Consider the following 17,985-nt stretch of genomic DNA (forward strand, 5'->3'; position numbering starts at 1 on the left):
CCTGGCTGACCCTCCTCTGTAAACTGCGTGTGACATTACATGATGTGGAATGTTTCATCGGCCAGTTTGGGTCCAGTGCTCTGGCCCTGCTCCCTCCCAGCGTCTTGTACACCTGCGCATGGGCAGGACATGGGAAGTTGGAAAGTCCTTGATTTCTTAGCAACAGCAGAAAACATCGGTGTATTATCAACATTATTCTCATACCAAATGCCATACTGAATCCAAAACACAGCATTATTCTAGCTACTAAGAAGAAAAATTAACTCTATTCCAGCCAAAACCAGGACAAATAATTTTTAATTATAACCAGCAAAACATTTACAGTACTTGCTTCCTCTTCACTCAAGAAGTGTTCTGCATATCTTGCCAAAAACAACCAATTTTAGCAGGGTTTTCTGTAACTGAACAGGGAGCAGCTGGACACATCATGCTTTATTGATGCATGACAAGCCAAACTCAGAGAGTCCAGGAGAGGGACATGACTGACTCCATACTGAGAACTCCTGCAAAGAAACAGATTTCCCCATGATTCATGTCTGTGCTTAGCACTTTGCCTTCCAGTGGAAGGGCTGTGGTGCCCTGGGCCAGCCCCACTGCCTGCTTCATCTTTGCAATGGCAAGCTTAAAGCTTCATTTACTAGGAATAAATTGTTGCATAGTGCCTGAGGCATCTTAACCTTCGTATTGCTGAGGGCCTGCTGTCTGCACACCTGTGGGTAGCAGTACTAACTGGGAGGTCACTGCCTCTCTTTTGCTGCCTTTTCACCCTCTCAGATCTGCTGATGTAGCTGCTGGTGTTAAGGCTCCCTAAACCACTTCTGACAAAATAATCCTGGTTTGGGGAAAAACAAAACAAGTTTTGTAAGTCTCAGGGCTAAGCCTGAACATTTTACCTGATAGGATCTGGGAGCTCTCGTGTAAGAAGTTCAGCTGGCAGTTTTGCAGGGTGAGACGCTTCTCTGGAGTGGAAGGGAAACATAGAGTCTGACCACTTCCTATAGTTTGGTGGTGGCCAAAACAAAGTCTTTGTGACTTTAGCAGTGCAGCTGTTGCAGTCTGTACTTGTTGAGGGAATGCCACTAACACCATGGCAAACCTTAGCTGTCCCTTAAGGCAGCAGGAATCCCTTGGCTCCGTGCTGGATTATTGACTGTGTGGTGACAGCGGCAGAAGTGAAGAGTATTTAACTTGCACTGAGGCCGATTCCATTTTCATAACCATGTGCTGATAAACCTGGTAACGCAACGCAGCAGAGCAGTGTTATACCAAGTGGTATGCCACTGAGGAAAAAAGGAGAAGAAATAAGAGCAAACTAGTAATAGGCTTCTCCAAAAGGGCGTTTAAGAACACATTTGGTCTGAATTTGTTTCATTTTTAGGAATGAAAGCGCTGATTCTCTCTTCTTAGGAAAACTTGCTTTTAAAGTGCAATGCCAAAAGGATTAGCAGTAGGCTTGACCTCATTGATTTACTAGAAATTACAAGAAGAGATCTAGCAGTGGCTTTCTTTATGCTTTCTTGGGAAAAAAAAAAAATTAAATTGGAAGAGCAGCTGTAAAAATTATACACAAAATGTTTCTTACTGAAGAAAGAGAAATAATGAAATGTATTCTATACACGAAGATGGCTGCCACTGAATACAGAACAATATGTCAGCTCCCCTTAAAATAAAATATAAAATTTCCCTTTATAAAATATAGGCTTTGCTCTGATTCAGAGGAATCACCCGCACAATATCAAGACCTTCCTAGCAAGTTTTAATTCAAATATTTTCTAACCAAATTAGATTTTTTTTTTTTTTGCTATTTCTAGACCAGAGATTCTCTGTGCCCTTTTTATATTCTCACATAAAACTGCACTTCTGGAGATGGAGTATGTTATAGTGGTCATCAGCCATTCTTTCCTGTCTCTCCTCTTCCCCTCAGCTAGGCCAAATCTCTGACCAAGCCTGTGTTACTGTGGAAACCTGGTAGCAGTCTGTAATAGAGTTTTGTAAAGGCTGATAATGTCACGATGGATATTGCCATAGTCCAGATCTTTGTCAGGTCTATCAGGTGAAGGTACTGTCCTGGCCCCCGGAGATGGTGCTAATGTTGTATCAGTCTGTCCATCAATGACAAATCCAGGCCCAGTTTCATGAACTGAGAAGATGACTTGATAGAGTAACACCACACTGGGGTCTTTAGTTAAAGGAGGTTCCTCTGCAGATGCAAATTAATCCAGGTGCCACCTTCTGCTCATTGGTATCACCTCTGATTTGTGCAAGGTCAATGTCTGCTGACTGTTTTATTTTCCCAGACTGATTTTTGTGCCCTTTTCTATGTGGTGTGTACTCTGCTCTTGGAACTTGCTCTTTCTTGTGAGATGAAAAAGAAGAGAAGGAAGTGTCCAGACAGTCTCTGAACCTCTGTAGCAAATTTCTCAGCAGCCCCATAGCAGTGCTCCTCTCCAGCAACTCTACAGGTCAGTCTGTTAACAGGTACATCATTGTGTCTCTCACTCCAAGCCAAAGGAAAGATCCCGATGACTTTAGGGGCAGCTGGCATAAGTCCAACTCACATCAAACCTGAATGCACCTGCTGGACAATAGACACCTTTGTCATGTACACCCACTGTTTTCTGGAGTCAAGTAGTGTTGTGAAGCATCTTGTATGACCCATTTCTGCCCAGACTACTTTCTTTCTGAGTGAACGAATGTTTTGCCCTCCAGGGATGTCTGTCAGCAGTTTTCAAGACCTTAGGGAAAATCGAGAATTACTTATGTCCAAATCCCATCCCCCCTTTTGGAATAAAAAAATCTTCTTGCTAGCTCTAAAATGTGTCCAATAGAAGATCATTTTCATTTCATTTGAGAAATACTGGTGTTTGTGAAAACCAGGGACTGTTTGATGTCTTTATCAAACTAAAACTTCTGTTAGGTAGAAACTGTGTATTACATCTTTCCAGATATATATTGGAAGCCTGTACAAATAGCTGAGAACACATGAACAACCAGTTAACTTAGATCTACAGCGAGGGAGGGCAAGGGTTTACTGTAACAGTGTTGTGTAGAAAAAGATCAGGTGTTCTCTAGGAGAATCTAAGGGAGAAATAACACAATTCATCTTCTTTAATTAGTTTTCTTGGCTAATTTAAACCACAGCTTTAAGTTCTGAAAGATTGTCTTTTCTTCACACTTTCAGTGACAAGAAGTCTTTGAGTTGCCACAGAATTCCCAAGGCAAGGCAGTGCTAGCAGCCATGACCCCAGGAAAGGGCATTTCTGAAGGGCCATCAGGCACCAACTCTCTAGATAATTACTGTTGAAATGCAGGACTGCCAGCGCTGGCAAAGAATATGTTCTCATAGTGAAAGATCATGTTGCAATTAATCTTATCCCTTTTCTGGTCCTGTCTCAGCTGTGCCTAACTTACCCCCAGTATCTGTGGTGGAGTGCAGTAGACTCTGCCAGACTCCTTAAATTAGCAGAGCCTGAGCTCCTGAAGAAACAAAGTGCTTGGCTGTAACCTTGCTGGAGTTTTAAAAGAGCTGCTGGCTTTATGCCCAGAAATATTGCATTACTGTAGTTTGCACTAGAGTTTGTCCAGAGCTGGCCAGCTCAGATCAGAGTCCCCTAGCCAAGCAGTGGGGAAAGGAACCATTACTAGCAAGTGCTGTTATATCAGAATTCATTGTTAAGAAAGCTCCCAAAACATTCCTAAACTGCATTGAAGAAACAAAGCTGGGCACAGACAATTCCAGAAGACTAAATCATGGCTACAGATTCTTCCCAATACCTTCCTCTCCCATCTGCATCATTCCTGGCCTGTTCAGGCTCAGCTTCTGCCAGGTGATTTACATCCACCAGCCAATCTTACTGGAGACCTGTGTTACTGCAGAAGAAGCGTCAGTGTTCTGTATGCTGTGAAAGGGAGGCAGAAATTTGTAGCACATGCTCACAGAGTCCCAGAGACTCTACTCTGTGTCAGACTGATGCATTCAGCAGAGGTGGAACAGAGACAGCTTTCTTTGCAAGCATTGTATGAGACTGGTATACTGTTATCCCTCACAAAAAAAAAAAAAAAAAAAGAAAGAAAAAAAAAAGAAAGAAAGACTGAAATACTCCTGTGATTTTGAAGGGAGCTCAATTAAACCCTGTGAAGGTGAAACACAACTAGGGGAGAACATACATCTCCTCCATAAATCTCCATTGGAGAATATTTCCATGCTTTTCCCTTTGTGAGCGAACATGGTGTGACTTGTTTACTTGTACTCTGGCTACCCCTGGATCCAGAAAGCATTTCAGGATTTTGGTAAATCAAGGCTTCAATTTACTATCAAATTCTTATCATGGTGAAATTTCCTTTGAAATCAGTGAAGATAAATAAGTAGTGCTGTCAGGCCCATCCCTCTGTGGGATTACCTTAAAAAGTATTTCCTATGTCCTACAATATCATCCCCTGGTGACCTGAAGTGGAAATAAATGTGAGAACAACAAATTGCATTCAAAAAAAAATTTCCAATTGCCTACAAATACTCTACAACTCTACAAATATTTTAGATAGATGTAAAGGCTCTAGATAGGTTTATAAAGCTTTATATAGATTTTCTATTTATAGCACCTAATTTTAGGCTTAAAATCAACAGATTTCTATATAATACTATTGTGGGAGGATTTTCCATGGCCAATTAATTGAAACCCCATAAAAGGGTATCAGTTTCCATACGCCATTTAGAGTCTGAAATGTTCCAGTCAGACACCTTTCTCTTTGTCTGGTAAGTGTTATAAACCGTCTATTCTGCTCATCAGAAAAGGTTTTCTTTTAAAAAAGCAGCAACAAAAAATTTCTCCTTATGAGAAATTTGTCTCTTTGTATTCATTTGCTAATATGTGACTCTGCGAAAGCTTTGACTTGAGTTTCTGAAATTGTTACTGATTTTCCCTAAAAGCTATGGGATTTGTTCTGGTTTGGGGTTTTTTTCCTCTCTCTTTCTCCCTCTGTACTATGAATATATATTCATGTTTAATTGTGAACACATACACACACAGAGGCTAACACTAGCACTCAGGATTTTGAAAGGATGGTGACTTAAGGAAAATAACGTCTTTTGGATTATATCTATTATACACACTAAGGTAGTTATGTGTGAATGGTGGTAAAATCTTACAGAGCTCCAGCACTTAATAAAAGCAATGTTATTTTAGGAGATGATGATATCCACTGTTATTAATCATGTTTGCTCTAACGGCCTAGCCATGAGGACAATGCTGGGTGATACTTTTCTTCAAAATTTAAATATTTAAAATGTAACTGAAAACTAATTCAGTTGGATTTGATAAATAGAAAAAGTTTAGTTCTGTGAGTGGGAGGAAGAAGGAATGGTCTATGTAATGACAATGCATGGAAATCAGTAGTGGGTACCATTTCCCAGCACACCTGACTGAAAAAATGTAAAAGAACAAATATAAATGTAGCAATGAACAATGAACCTTAGACTTACAAGTCTTACTCTATTACATAAGGAGAATCTGGAAAAAATATCACTTCCAAGGGCACTGTAAGAGCAGGAAGAGGTTGTATAGGCTGTCTTTTGCTGGTGGTGTCCTTCTGAACATGCCTTATAGAGATTTGTGCTCTCTTGTGGCTGACAGGGCTTCACAAAGATTTGGCCTCTGGTTAGTAGGGCTTTTTAAACAGCTACCCACCTGCTTGCTAAGATCTTCCAGGAGAGAGCATCCCCCAGCTTCTTTGCCCCTCTGGAGGAGTTGCTCACTCCAGTCCTGGCTGGTGGACCTGGCCCCTGGCAGCACTGGCATCGTGTTTCTTGCTTCTCTTCCTCTCTGTTATGGGGAGAATCCTGACTGCAGCACCAGAGCTCCCTGAAATCCCTTGGGCAAAACTATGGAGAACATCAGCTCAGTTGTGCAGAAACAGAGAATCATTTAACTCCTCCCACAATGACTTAGGGATAACTTGTTTTATTGCACTCCTTCCAGGGGAAACCTGCTGTCTTTCCAAATTATGCCAGTTGTTTCCTAATTATTTGTATATAAAGATATGTGTGTTTATATACACATATTTGGTAAATAATGTACTAATAATCCTGAAAATAAATGTATTGTTGCAGCAAGGATTCTGTCATCAGTAGACACATAGGAACCGATTCTTCTTCTCTATCTTTGTACCTGCCCTGTATGACATAAAGGATGAAAGAATAGGTTAGAGATGAAAAACAGCAGCCTTAAATACAGTCTGAACCTTGTGATTTCTAAACGTGCCTTTACCCTTCTCTTTCTTTGGGCTTACTCGTCTTAAGAATAATCCTTAAGAAACAAACCTCCCTTCATGCAAGTTTGCTTTGTACCTAAAAACATTGCTCAGTAATAGGAAATTTCTCCTTCAAGAAGCTTTTAAAAGAACAGTAGTTTTAACACTATTTCTGTGTCCATTCAGAGGGACAGGCATCCCTAAATTAATTATACTTTTTAGCCATTTGTGCACAATTATTTTGAAGCTTTACAGTGGCATCATTTGAGTACTTTGATTATCACCTTAGTTCACAGAGGATAAAAAATTGAAGGTATTTCTAATAATCCTGCATTTGCTCTGCTATGCTTGAGGGCAGAAGTTCAATTCAGATATTTAATAAGCTCCTTATTTTTTATGAAATAGATGGAACTTTTATGACTTGTCAGATAAAATGAAAATGAATGAAAACAAGCACAGTTTATACTCATTTCAGCTATTGCTTCATATTTCATTGATACTAAAACATTCTTAGAGCAAGCATGGGCTAAACAATATTCTCAGTTATACTGTAAATCAAGAGCAGATCTCTTAAGGATGATGGAGGATCACTGGAATTTTGCCATATATGTGAAATAGCAGTAAAAGACAAGAATAGCGAGTTATACAAACACAATACCCCATTTCAGCTATCTGAAGTGACAGCAATGATTTCTTACAGAACCACTTTCCAAAACTTTCAGCACCTGGCACCTGGAAATGCCCATTTTCCTTTGGTACTGGGCAAGGACTGCTCCTACTGATCTTAGAGATTTGTTAACATCAGCTTTTTCAGTGTTCCTCCTTAGAAGACAGGGACTGAAACCTAGCTCTTCTATGCTCCTGCAAGAGACTGTGCTTTATCAATGCTGCCAGGAAAAGGATGAAATGTGTCTTTCCAGGAATTTTTAGGGGGAAGTATCAAATTACTTAGAGCAGCACCACAAGTCCCTGGTGATGAGGCTAATCCAAGGCTGAGCTGGGCAGTCGTGTTGTGGGCTGGGGTCCAGGTGAAGAAGGTGTCAGGCTGTTGCATGCCTGCAGCGTACTGCAGGGATGGACTGAGAGCAAGGGACCAACCTGCAGTGCAGCCCCCAGAGGCAAAGGACAGAGGATCCAGGCGGGGCTTCTCCAGGACCTTTCTTACTCAACTCATCCTTGCAGGTGAGAGGTTTTCCCAGGAACCTGACCCAGCCTACAGAGCTGCTGGCACCAGCTCTGACTCCAAGTGCAGGCAGCTGTGGGTGTAGTAATTCCATAAAGCAGGATGTTTACGGGCATGGACAGATCATAGCCTGACATTAGGGGGAATGTTTATAGGATAACTTACTTAAGATTTCCTATGAGAGACTGGAAATCATTCCTGTCAGTCCCATAGAGAGTAATGATAATTTTCAGTATTCTAATGAAAAAAAATCCATCAGTAAAATTGGACTATATTGCATTGTATTTCCAAATGTTAAGTTAACTTTTGTGTAGCTTTAAAAAGGAACATCAGTTAGCAAATGTTTCATCTGGGCTTGTGGCTAAATATCAGGTTCTGAACACTAGTTCAATATTGCATGTTTGACCTGTAATGTATATTGTGTGGTCTGTACAGAGAGGCAGCTGGAAGAGGGAGAAAAGGAAAGAGCAGAATATTACCTGTGGGCTTTTCCTTGATGGAGTAGGCTCCTTACCATTCAGCTGGACTAAGACAATAGCTCTATGGCGGATAAAATGGGAAGATTGCTTGTAGTTTTAATCTTTTCCCTTCCCTCTTTAGACTCCTACTTTTTAAGCATGTGTATTGCATTTCTGAAATATAGGTTTTGGCATATGCAGTAGACTCTGCATTGGAGCTTTAGTGCAAGCTATATTTCTTCCCTAACTGCATCCTCAGTGAGAGCTGTAAGAGAGTCAATAGGTATGTAGGCTCTTGAGCAGCACAGTAAATTTCTGTGCTGAAGATCAGACTTTGCTGATGTAGAGAACTTCTTACAGATATTATGACCATGCATAATTTTCATATTTCAGAAAATATTACTCTGAGATTAGGGCAGGTTTTTATTACTTTTAAAATATTTGTCAGATAGGGGGTCCTAAACCACGCATTCCTTGCATGGAATAAACATTATTTTCCTGGAGTTCTTCTACCATCCAGAGGGACATTAGGAAGCAAAGTAGGGCAAGAGGTATGATTTGTTACAGGAGAGAGTGATCACACCAAGTGATCTCATGTCCCATTTCAGACAATCCCTGTGTGGTGGTGCTGCTTGGAGGAAGTGTGACTTCTGCTGCTTTGAGCATTTCTGGCTGGCAGTTGTTTTCTCTAGCTGCCTAAACTCTCCTTGGTAAGAGCTGAAAAGTAACAGAAATACTACTTTTTTAGCTGCGTGCAAATTTCCTAAATCTGGATAAAACTTTTATGGGATAAAGCTGTTTTCCAACCTTGTCTGAAAGGGCTATGGTAGACAAAGGATGTGTAGGTCTTCCTTTAAAAAAAACCAACCACTAAATTTTTTCAGCGGAAAGTCTCAAATAACTCTAACCATAGTTAGTGAAACAATGAATTCTCCTGTATTAGACAAACACACAGAGACCAGAATGATCACTGCAAAGGTAGGAAAGCATAAACTGCAAATTTCCTGAGCAATGTTAAATTGTACTCCATCTTGCATGTTAACTACAGGTTTGTTTTTAATGACTTTCTAATTTTTCCCATGGGAACTTTGTGTCATGCAGAAACAGGGTGGCAAAATTGGTGCTGATAGCAGTTCTGAATCTGCCAACTTCCAAATGATGGATTTTGTAGCCTTGTGTGTTTTATTCCATTCTTTGAAAAATTTGTTTCCATTTCCGTAACAACTGGTATTAAAGGGTCTGTGAAGAATTACTTAGTTGGACAGAACTCCTCGGGGCGGGGGGTGGGGAGGGAGGGTGTTGCTATATGGAATATTTCAAAATGTGAAATATTTTGAAATATGAACTGAATCCAGGCCCTTGCTATTTGTAACTGAAAGAAGGCACAGGACTAATAGGGGCAATGTAAAGAATTAATTTCCTTGATAAGTAATGTAAGATCTCAGCATTTCCTCAAAATGAAGTTGCAGTCTGATCTTGAGCAAGCATGGATGTGGCAGCCTCTGTTAAAATCAGCAAGAATTTCAGATGTTGATCAAGTCAACATTTGTCTAGAACCCCGTTAGTTAAATGCTGTAACAGTGAAAAGGCTTTTAAAAAAGTAAAAACTATGTAGACCAATTTCTAGGTATAGAAACTGTTTAAGATTCTCTATTTCTGTTCCTCGACTATTGCTGAGTGAGCACTATGCCACTTTATTGCTTCAACATTGTGTTCTTTGTGTCTAGAGACTTAGTTAAAAATTGTTAATGCTGTGTTTTTGTGTGGCCATTACAGATACTACAGATACTGTCCTGTTGCTTCCTGGCCAACAGGACACAGAAAATTACGCATTTCCTTACATGAAAGACTTTATTAGCAAATTGATATACAGTCTGCCACTGGAATCTAACCAACACCATCTTGCACTTGTCCAGTACAATGATGATGTTCAAGAAGAGTTTGAACTGGACACGTATAAAACAAAAAAGCTGATACATGTGCAAGAAATGCAGGCATTGCAAGGTGGGCTGCTAAAAACTGGCAACACCTCCCGTTACATTTATGAAAGGTATTTTTAAGAATCAGTTAATGGAGTGGAAATCAGGTGTTAGTGGTCCTGTCTTCTTTGCCTTCTGAAGATGATGTGGAAGAGTCAGTGAAAATGTTACCAGACACTGGAGTAAAAGTGATAGCCCTTGAGATGCATGAAGCTGTGATACAACAACTGAGCTTGATGGCTACCCGGTTATTCTTTTATTATTTTCCTAGGGAATGGGACCTCCCTATGTTTTCTAAAAATGCCTCCAATATTATTGCAGAGTTCCAAATGGATAACATTAAAAAAGTAGAAGGTAAGAAAATAATGTGGGAGATGACGTTTAAGGACGTAGACCTTCCATCTGATGCTAGCCACTCTAGGCCTCATGTACTTTCTTACCTCCAGCAATGTTCAAGATACACAGGCTGATGAAAACCAAAGAACAGGATTGTGTTAGCCAGGGTATTAGATACTTTACCTAGCCTTAGCATGTTTTAAAATAGGGAAGTAGGAGTATGGATGAGATGGACATACTTTCATGCCCATGAAGTTTTGCGCTTGGCATTGTTCTTAAAACTTGGTGCTTTTACATGTGTAGGTGTGCACCAGGCACTTGTACTCTCTGATACTAAAAGGACCGGGGAGGAAGAAGACATATTTTTGCGTTTGTAATTGATACAACTAGTATCTTAATAAAATACAACTCCTTATGAGGCCATGGACCCTTCCACAATTAGTAGAGGAATTAATAGTCTTTGAGGACCTTAGGCAAGTGTGAATTAAAGGAATTATATTAGACTCTCCATTATCAAATCCTTAATGGTACAGCTGAGAAACTTGTACTTTTCACGTAGCATTGAAAATAGGTTTGTGTATTGGGATTTTTCTTATATATAAATATCAGATGAGTGATTAAAAAATAAATAAAAAACCCTGTACTTGCAGATTTTTAACATGCATGGTCCAGTTGATATCCTTACATATGTATCTTCTGGATCAATACACTAGAAAATACAGACAAGAGTTGAAGTTACAAGAATATGCTTCATATAAAAACCATAAACACTTCTGCTATTATATTTCCTAGCTTTTCTGATCTTTTTGTCCTTTATTTTAACTTAAGATGAGGTTTTATCAGTTTGTCTTTCAGTAGCTTGTCATCTTTGGCTAAAAAACATTTTTACAAGCTTGCTTTACTTTAAAGCAGAAAACCTTGCCTTAGGAAAAAACCCCAACAGTCCATAGTTAGTTAATTATAGAAATTTCATAGAAGATGGCCACTAACATTGCTTTATTCTCATCCTTTTTTCCACTGCAGTATGTGATAGAGACTTGATTGCTGACATTGTGTTTATAGTTGATCATGGTACTTCAAAGTCAAACTTTGAAGAATTAAAATCCTGCAAAACCTAACATCCTCATTTGACGTGAAGGAGAAATGCATAAGAATTGCCCTGGTGATGTACACTGATGGATAAGAAGTTGTGTCTTGTCTGAAAACAGACACAAACAGAGCTGAAATTCTGCAAATAATACAGACCTTTCTGCTGGGTCAGGAAAAGCCATCACTGGTGCAGCTATTAATGTCACAAGGCTAAAACTCTTTACTGAAAGGGCTGGGAGAAGAAAGAAGCAAGAGGTGTAGAGCAAATAGCCAATCTGGTCACCCACAGACTCTCAAGACAATGTGAGTGATGTTACTACTCTTCTGCAGAGAAGTGGCGTGACAGTGTTTGCCATAGGTGTCGAAGATGCTTCTGCTCAACAGCTGGTGCACGTAGTCTCTTATCTTCAAGAGCAGGATGTTACCAGTCTCAAGATGTTCTCTGATATGTAAAGGCAAAACACAGTTTTTCAAAAGAAGCTCTTGAATCAAATACAAAATGAGTTCTATGTCCACTTTGAAAGAAGAGAGATTCTCAAAGCAGGTAACACTTTCCAAATAACTTTGGTTCTTTCCAGGTTAAGGGGTTTTAACTGAAGACTATCCTGAACTGTGATTGAGGTTTTGAGAACCTTCTGATGTTCTCAAACTGAACTTTTCAGTTTGGACCTTTGAGATGAGGAATTTCTATTTGAAGTTGAACATGGATTCACATTTTACTCATTAGCATACTACTAATACAGTAGTATTAAAAGCTTGTTGATTTGTACCATTATTTAATAGGAAGGACTAATACTGGCAGAAACATCAATTGTTCCTGTTAGAGAATAAGTTAAACACGTACTAAGGCATTGTTAGAGCTTGATCTGTTGGAAGTTCCTGTGTCTGAATGAGATTTCCCTAGAAATGTTAACCTTCCAGTCAGTCTAACCTTTATTTTGATCAAACCTAGAAAATAGATGATAATGTGTACATCATGGAGATCTGGGCATATCTTAAGCCATCAGAGTGTATGTCCCAATAAAATGAAGTGGCTGAAGTTTTCAGACTGGTCTAGAAGTAGTAATAACAATAGAGTAGCCTTAGATATTTTATTTAAAACTACCAGTGGATTTATGCCTAAGAACACTGTAAGTCAATGGTTTCCTGCTGTGGACTATCAGAACATTAAGTGGACTCCTGCTGGTCCATGGAACCTTATTCAACAGTAAAACCAATCATACTGGTTAAATGCTTTACATGGCTATGTAGTTATGCATGATGAATTCTGATGGTTGATGCTAGTTGTACTTGGAAGTCTGGGAATTGCTGGAGGTAGTTGCTTAAAAGTATTTCTGATGTGTTTGAAAACTCCCAAGTTACCAATTCTGTTTTCTGTAGGGAAAGTGGTCATATAGCCATGGATAAATAGTGTTTTGTTTCTTGCTGCCATGCCTAAGATACCTAGCAGGTTAAGTTTGCTAACTTTTTTGTTACCAGAAGGAGAGCTTATCTATGTATTAGTTTATTATGTATTATAAAAGGAGTGGAGATAGATGATCTGTCCATACACACAACAGTGATGTAACGGAGACTTTCTCATTCCACGTAGGATGCCTGGACACAGAAGCAGCTGATATTTATTTGCTCATTGATGGTTCATCAAGTCTTGAGTGCTTGGATTTTGTGGATATGAAGAATTTTTTGAAGGAAATGATTAGGCTGTTTGACATAGGAATTAATAAAGTTCAGTTTGAACTCATGCAGTTCTCACATTTCAGTGAACCAGAGTTTGAACTTAATAAATTATTTGATAAAAGGGATTGAAAATATTTGGCAAATAGGTGGAAATACCAGTACAGGGTGAGCTCTAGCTTACATGAAGCCATTGTTTGAAAAGGCCAGGAGGCAATGAGGAGACACAGTGCCTTGCCATCTCGTTCTTCTCACGAACAGAAGGTCACAGGACAGTGTGAAGGAACCAGCCGTGAAACTCAGGGAAGACCAGATTAACATTTATGCCATTGGTGTGAGGGAGGCTAATATAACTCAGCATTACGAGATTGCAGGAGTGAAAAACAGAGTGTATTTTGTACATAACTTTGACTTGGTGAAAGACATTAAAAATGAAGTTGTCGGGGAGATCTGTACCATGGAAGGTAAGATCATGCTTTCACTTTGTCCTGACAACACAGAAAATAAGCAGATTCCTTTTGATTTGATAGGGAAATTCTTTCATGAATAATGTAAGATACCTTCTTTCTAGCTTGAACAATTTCACTGTGAGTCCGTTGAAGTTTTCAGAGGGTGATGGTGATTTTTGTATAGTTTAAATGTTGGCCAATATCATGAAAAGGTCTTATTTCCAGAAAACATCAAGCAACTCTTGCCTGTATATTAGATTTTATTCTCTGGTTGCCCAGAGAAGTTATGGATGCCCTGTCTTTGGAAGCGTTTGAGGTCAGGGTGCTCAGGTCTTTGAGCAACATGATCTGGTAAAAGAGATCCCTACCCATGGCAGGGGGTTGGACTAGATGATCTTTAAAAGTCCCTTCCAGCCCAAACCATTCTATGATTCCATGATTCTATGAAATTGAGCTACCAGTGTCAAAGGCACCCAAAATCACATATTGCTGTAGAACATCTAGGCCTATGAATGTAACTAATTTTGAACATATCTTTCTTAAAGCTAGCTATTAAGCCTGCTGTTTTCCTTATCTCAAACAAGACAGTCTCTTTTATCAGGTGTGGATAGGCACAGCATATCCCTCAAATAGGATTCTAGAATTGAGATGTGTGGAAGTCAAAATAAGACAGTTTTACAATTTAAAGTAATGATGTAGAAATAAGTATTCTCTAAATGGTAGATTTTTGGCCAGCATTCACTAGGAAACAAGCAAAGGTTGTGTTGCACTAATACCTCCATCCCCAGTTTATTTCTTACCATATAAAACATTAATGAAAAAACGTGTTTAAATGTGACCCACCAGCATGCAGGCTGTCTGTTTGTACCTATCTATTGTTTGGCTCGCCTCTTTCTGTAAAACAAGTTGCTGTTTCGTACCTCACTGAAATGAAGAGAAAGTTTTCAGGTTTCTCAGGCTTTAAAACTTGACCAACATCAGGCTTTAGATTTTTATTTTAGAAATTCCTTGCTAATCTTAAAATGCTGTTTCAATTGCTTGGCTGTGATTTAATGCTGACTGATTGAATTGCAACTGATGAAATTAATAATGCCCTTGTTGAGATCTGAGGGAGTAAAGTATTTTAGTCACAGTCGTAACTTATCAATGAACTAATAAAATCTAGAGTTTGAAAAGGCTTATGCTGAATTTTTTCTTTCTTTTCTGCTTCTGAGGTTATTCTGTTTAACCTGTTTATGTCTTTTCTCAAAAAAATGTAAAAAACGCTAAGATTAAAAATACTTCTTCCTTGACAGTCTGCAAGGAAGTGAAAGCTAATGTCATGTTTCTAGTGGACAGTTCTGCAAGTATTGGAAATGAGAATTTTCTGAAAATGAAAAACTTCATGAGAGAGCTGGTGAACAGAACAGATGTTGGTGCAGACAGAGTGCAGATTGGTGTTGTCCAGTTCAGCTGCAAACCAAAGGAAGAGTTCAAGGTCAACACCTACTCCACCAAAAGAGATATCCTCAGTGCTACTGATAGGACATCTCCCTTTCAATCTACCACACTGACAGGAGAGGCACTGAAATTCATGCTTAAATACTTTCAAGCGAGTCACGTCACACAGTTAAAAAGTTCTCATCCTGATCACAGATCGGGAATCACAAGATGAAGTTAAAGCCCCTGCCACAGTACTCCAAGATAAAGGCATTATCACCTACTCTGTTGGAGTTTTTAACACGAACAAAACTCAGCTTGAAGAGATTCGTGTGAAGCGTGAGATAGCATTCTATGTTGAAAATTTTGATATTCTGAGCCAGATAAAAGCGATCTCATTTTTGACATTTGCAGTAGCCCGTAGTCCTCCTGATGATAGTAAGTATGGTAACTTTCAGTGATTTATCAACGCGTGAGCAATCATGGGGTTTTGTTTCTGAACTTGTTATGATCAAGTGTCTCAGTCACAGAGTTGGCTGCCTCTCTGTCCTAGTGTTAGTTTGTCCCATGCGAATTCTCAGCTTCCCACTGCTCTGAGGGGGCAATTCACAGGTCTCCTAGACTACCACTCTGGGTCACAGGGCTCTGACCCTGCTCTGTTCACACCCCCCAGGTCTAGCTGAGCACGGGTGCCTCTGATTCTTTCTCTTGGGTGTGTAAGATTAGCCACCTGCATGGAAAAGTATGGGTATTCACCTAGGTGAATAAAACTTACAGAGAAAAGCCTTCACTCACTCCTTCCTTTGAAGTCTAACTGTCATCTCATTATGCACACCTTTCAGCTGCTATTTCTGTGGACTCCACAAAGTGGCAAGAAAGGGAGCTTCTGATGACTCAGTCTCGTTCTTTTTTGAGTAGCAGTGTTGGAAGGGCCCACAGTGTTGCTTAATGCAGTTCTCTGAGGCCAGAGACAACTAGTGTGCAATCACTGTCTGGCAATTGTACATTAGTAATCACATTTGAGATTTTTTATTCTTCTGTGTTCCCAGATGTTGTCCTTTCTGGACATCTGCTTCCTTACTCAAAGTACAGCTTTAGTACTTTCAAATAGGTTTTGTTTCTGGGTTCACAGCACCTGTGATGCCATATCACCCAAACACTAATTTGAGAAAGTTAGAAGCAGTTACAACTATTGCAGAGCAGAAATAAAGTACTACTAACAATAGGTGTAATTCTTAAAAATGTTTTTTTCTCTTCTCCTGAGTTGCAGACAGAAATAATAGGAGGAAGACATTAATCTCACAGAACACCCATGCAGTGACTCACTCACACTACAAATTAGAATGACCTTACATCTAATTAAGCGAGGGACATGGTGGCAATAATTCTCATTTTGTGGCATGTGCTTTCATTTCACTTCTGATTTTCCCCTCACCTCACATACAGTGAGAAATTATGCTAAAATGCATATTGAGAGTTGGAGGCCACTGCTCTGCCTCCTAACTGTGCAGAGCTGTGCATGCCACAATGAATGTGCAAGCACAAGTAAAAAGCATTATGAGGAGCAAAGAAGGGAAATGATTTGGTATTAACTCAAATCTTAAACATTAGGCATAGTATTACTTTTAAAGTAATGAGAATACTACAGCAGTTATGTGTTAACTCTCCAGCATGACATGTTAAAAACAAATAGCCTTCTGGTATTCCAAATCATACCTGCTCAATTGCATGTAGCTGGGGAATAAGGGGAAGGAAGGGACAAAAAATTCTGAACTAAGAAATACCTCCAGTGAAATATTTTCTGAAATTGATGCTGACATTGCTATTAAGAGGGATGGGCTCTCAGATTTGTTATATAAGGATAATTACAGAACACATTTTCAGTAAAGGCATTTAGGGATTTTTGACAGCTTTATCTATGCAATATGCTTTTCATTTCCACAATTTTTCTCTAGAAATTAAAAATTCATCAGAGTGGGTTTAAGATGAACATGTCTCTAAGTGAATTAGAGACCTAAAGATTAATTTTAGATAATCTACCTGAAGCTTGGAGAGGACAGATTCAAGAGGTTCCTGCCTACTTAGCTGATGTGCATTTGTCTCCCCTCATTGTGTTTTTTCTCTTCTGTTTTTCTTTACCTGAAATGAAAATTGTTCAATGCATTTATTTATGATTTTCCCAACAGTAACTTGTTTTGTGGATATTACTGTGGGATTTGACATGTCATCACAGAGGGAAGGCCACCACTTATTTCATGGACAGACCAAACTGTAAAAGCATTTCCCTGAGGTTTTGCAAGCCCTCCTGTCTCTAAGGGACGTGAGCTGCAATGTTGGGTCCAAGGCACAGAAGCGTGGCTGTTCAAGTGAAGAATACTGTTACTCCAATATCTGCAAAGTTCTACATTGGCAGTGAATCTCTCCTGCATAACCTGTCAGATCAAGAGACCATCCCAATTTAATGTTGAATTCTTGCAGTCAGTCTGGAAAACATTTCAGAATGAGGATAAGACCCGACAAAAGGTAACGTGATGACTTAGGCAAAATCCTTTGTTCAAAATTGTGTAATAAAGATTGAAATACAGTTGTTCTTTGCTTATGTGTGATTTAAATTTTTTCTTTTATGTTTTTGTAGGTATTACTTGTGTTTTCAGATGGCGTGGATGAGGACTTAAAAGCACTCGAACAAAAAGCTGAAGAAGAGTATCTACTTTAGAAAAGTCAGAATGTTTCACTTTTCAGGTGGCCTAGCAATGGAGTGAGAAGAGGTATTTAAGTTTTTCTGCAGAAGAGAAGAGGGAGATAAAAGGCATTATAGTCTCAGATGCCCAGTCAATACAAATCAGAATAGCTCTGTTGAAGTGAGATTGACAATGCCAGGTAAGACTGTCCTTCTAGCTTGGCTTATATCTTTGTCTGTGGCCAGTAGTGGAAGTTTCAGAAAACACATAGTAACAGGGCTAAGTGAACAGTAATGCTTCTTTGGATGACTTCGCCATTTAGAGATTTTATGATTTGAAACAATCTTTCTCACAATGTTTAACTAACTTTCTCACAGCCACACATATCTGTGCCCTTCTGGGTTGCACAAGAGACCATCATGCAAGAAACAGTGAAAAACAGACCTGGAGATGAAAGGGCTAGATTTGCTA

The 17,985-nt window shown here is 39.3% G+C and overlaps 1 protein-coding gene across 1 annotated transcript; it reads left to right on the forward strand.

Annotated features, from left to right (window-relative positions):
• The first annotated feature begins 9,344 nt into the window (after positions 1-9,344).
• On the forward strand, positions 9,345-17,549 carry LOC141919792 (collagen alpha-6(VI) chain-like). The gene is given in 9 exon segments (XM_074816096.1): positions 9,345-9,447; positions 9,664-9,937; positions 10,138-10,220; positions 12,883-13,078; positions 13,080-13,429; positions 14,710-15,001; positions 15,003-15,271; positions 17,247-17,356; positions 17,469-17,549. Coding segments are annotated over 9 exon segments (1,758 nt in total).
• The last annotated feature ends 436 nt before the right edge of the window (positions 17,550-17,985 follow it).

This window comes from Strix aluco, chromosome 1 (genome assembly GCF_031877795.1).
Source record: "Strix aluco isolate bStrAlu1 chromosome 1, bStrAlu1.hap1, whole genome shotgun sequence".
NCBI lineage: Eukaryota > Metazoa > Chordata > Aves > Strigiformes > Strigidae > Strix > Strix aluco.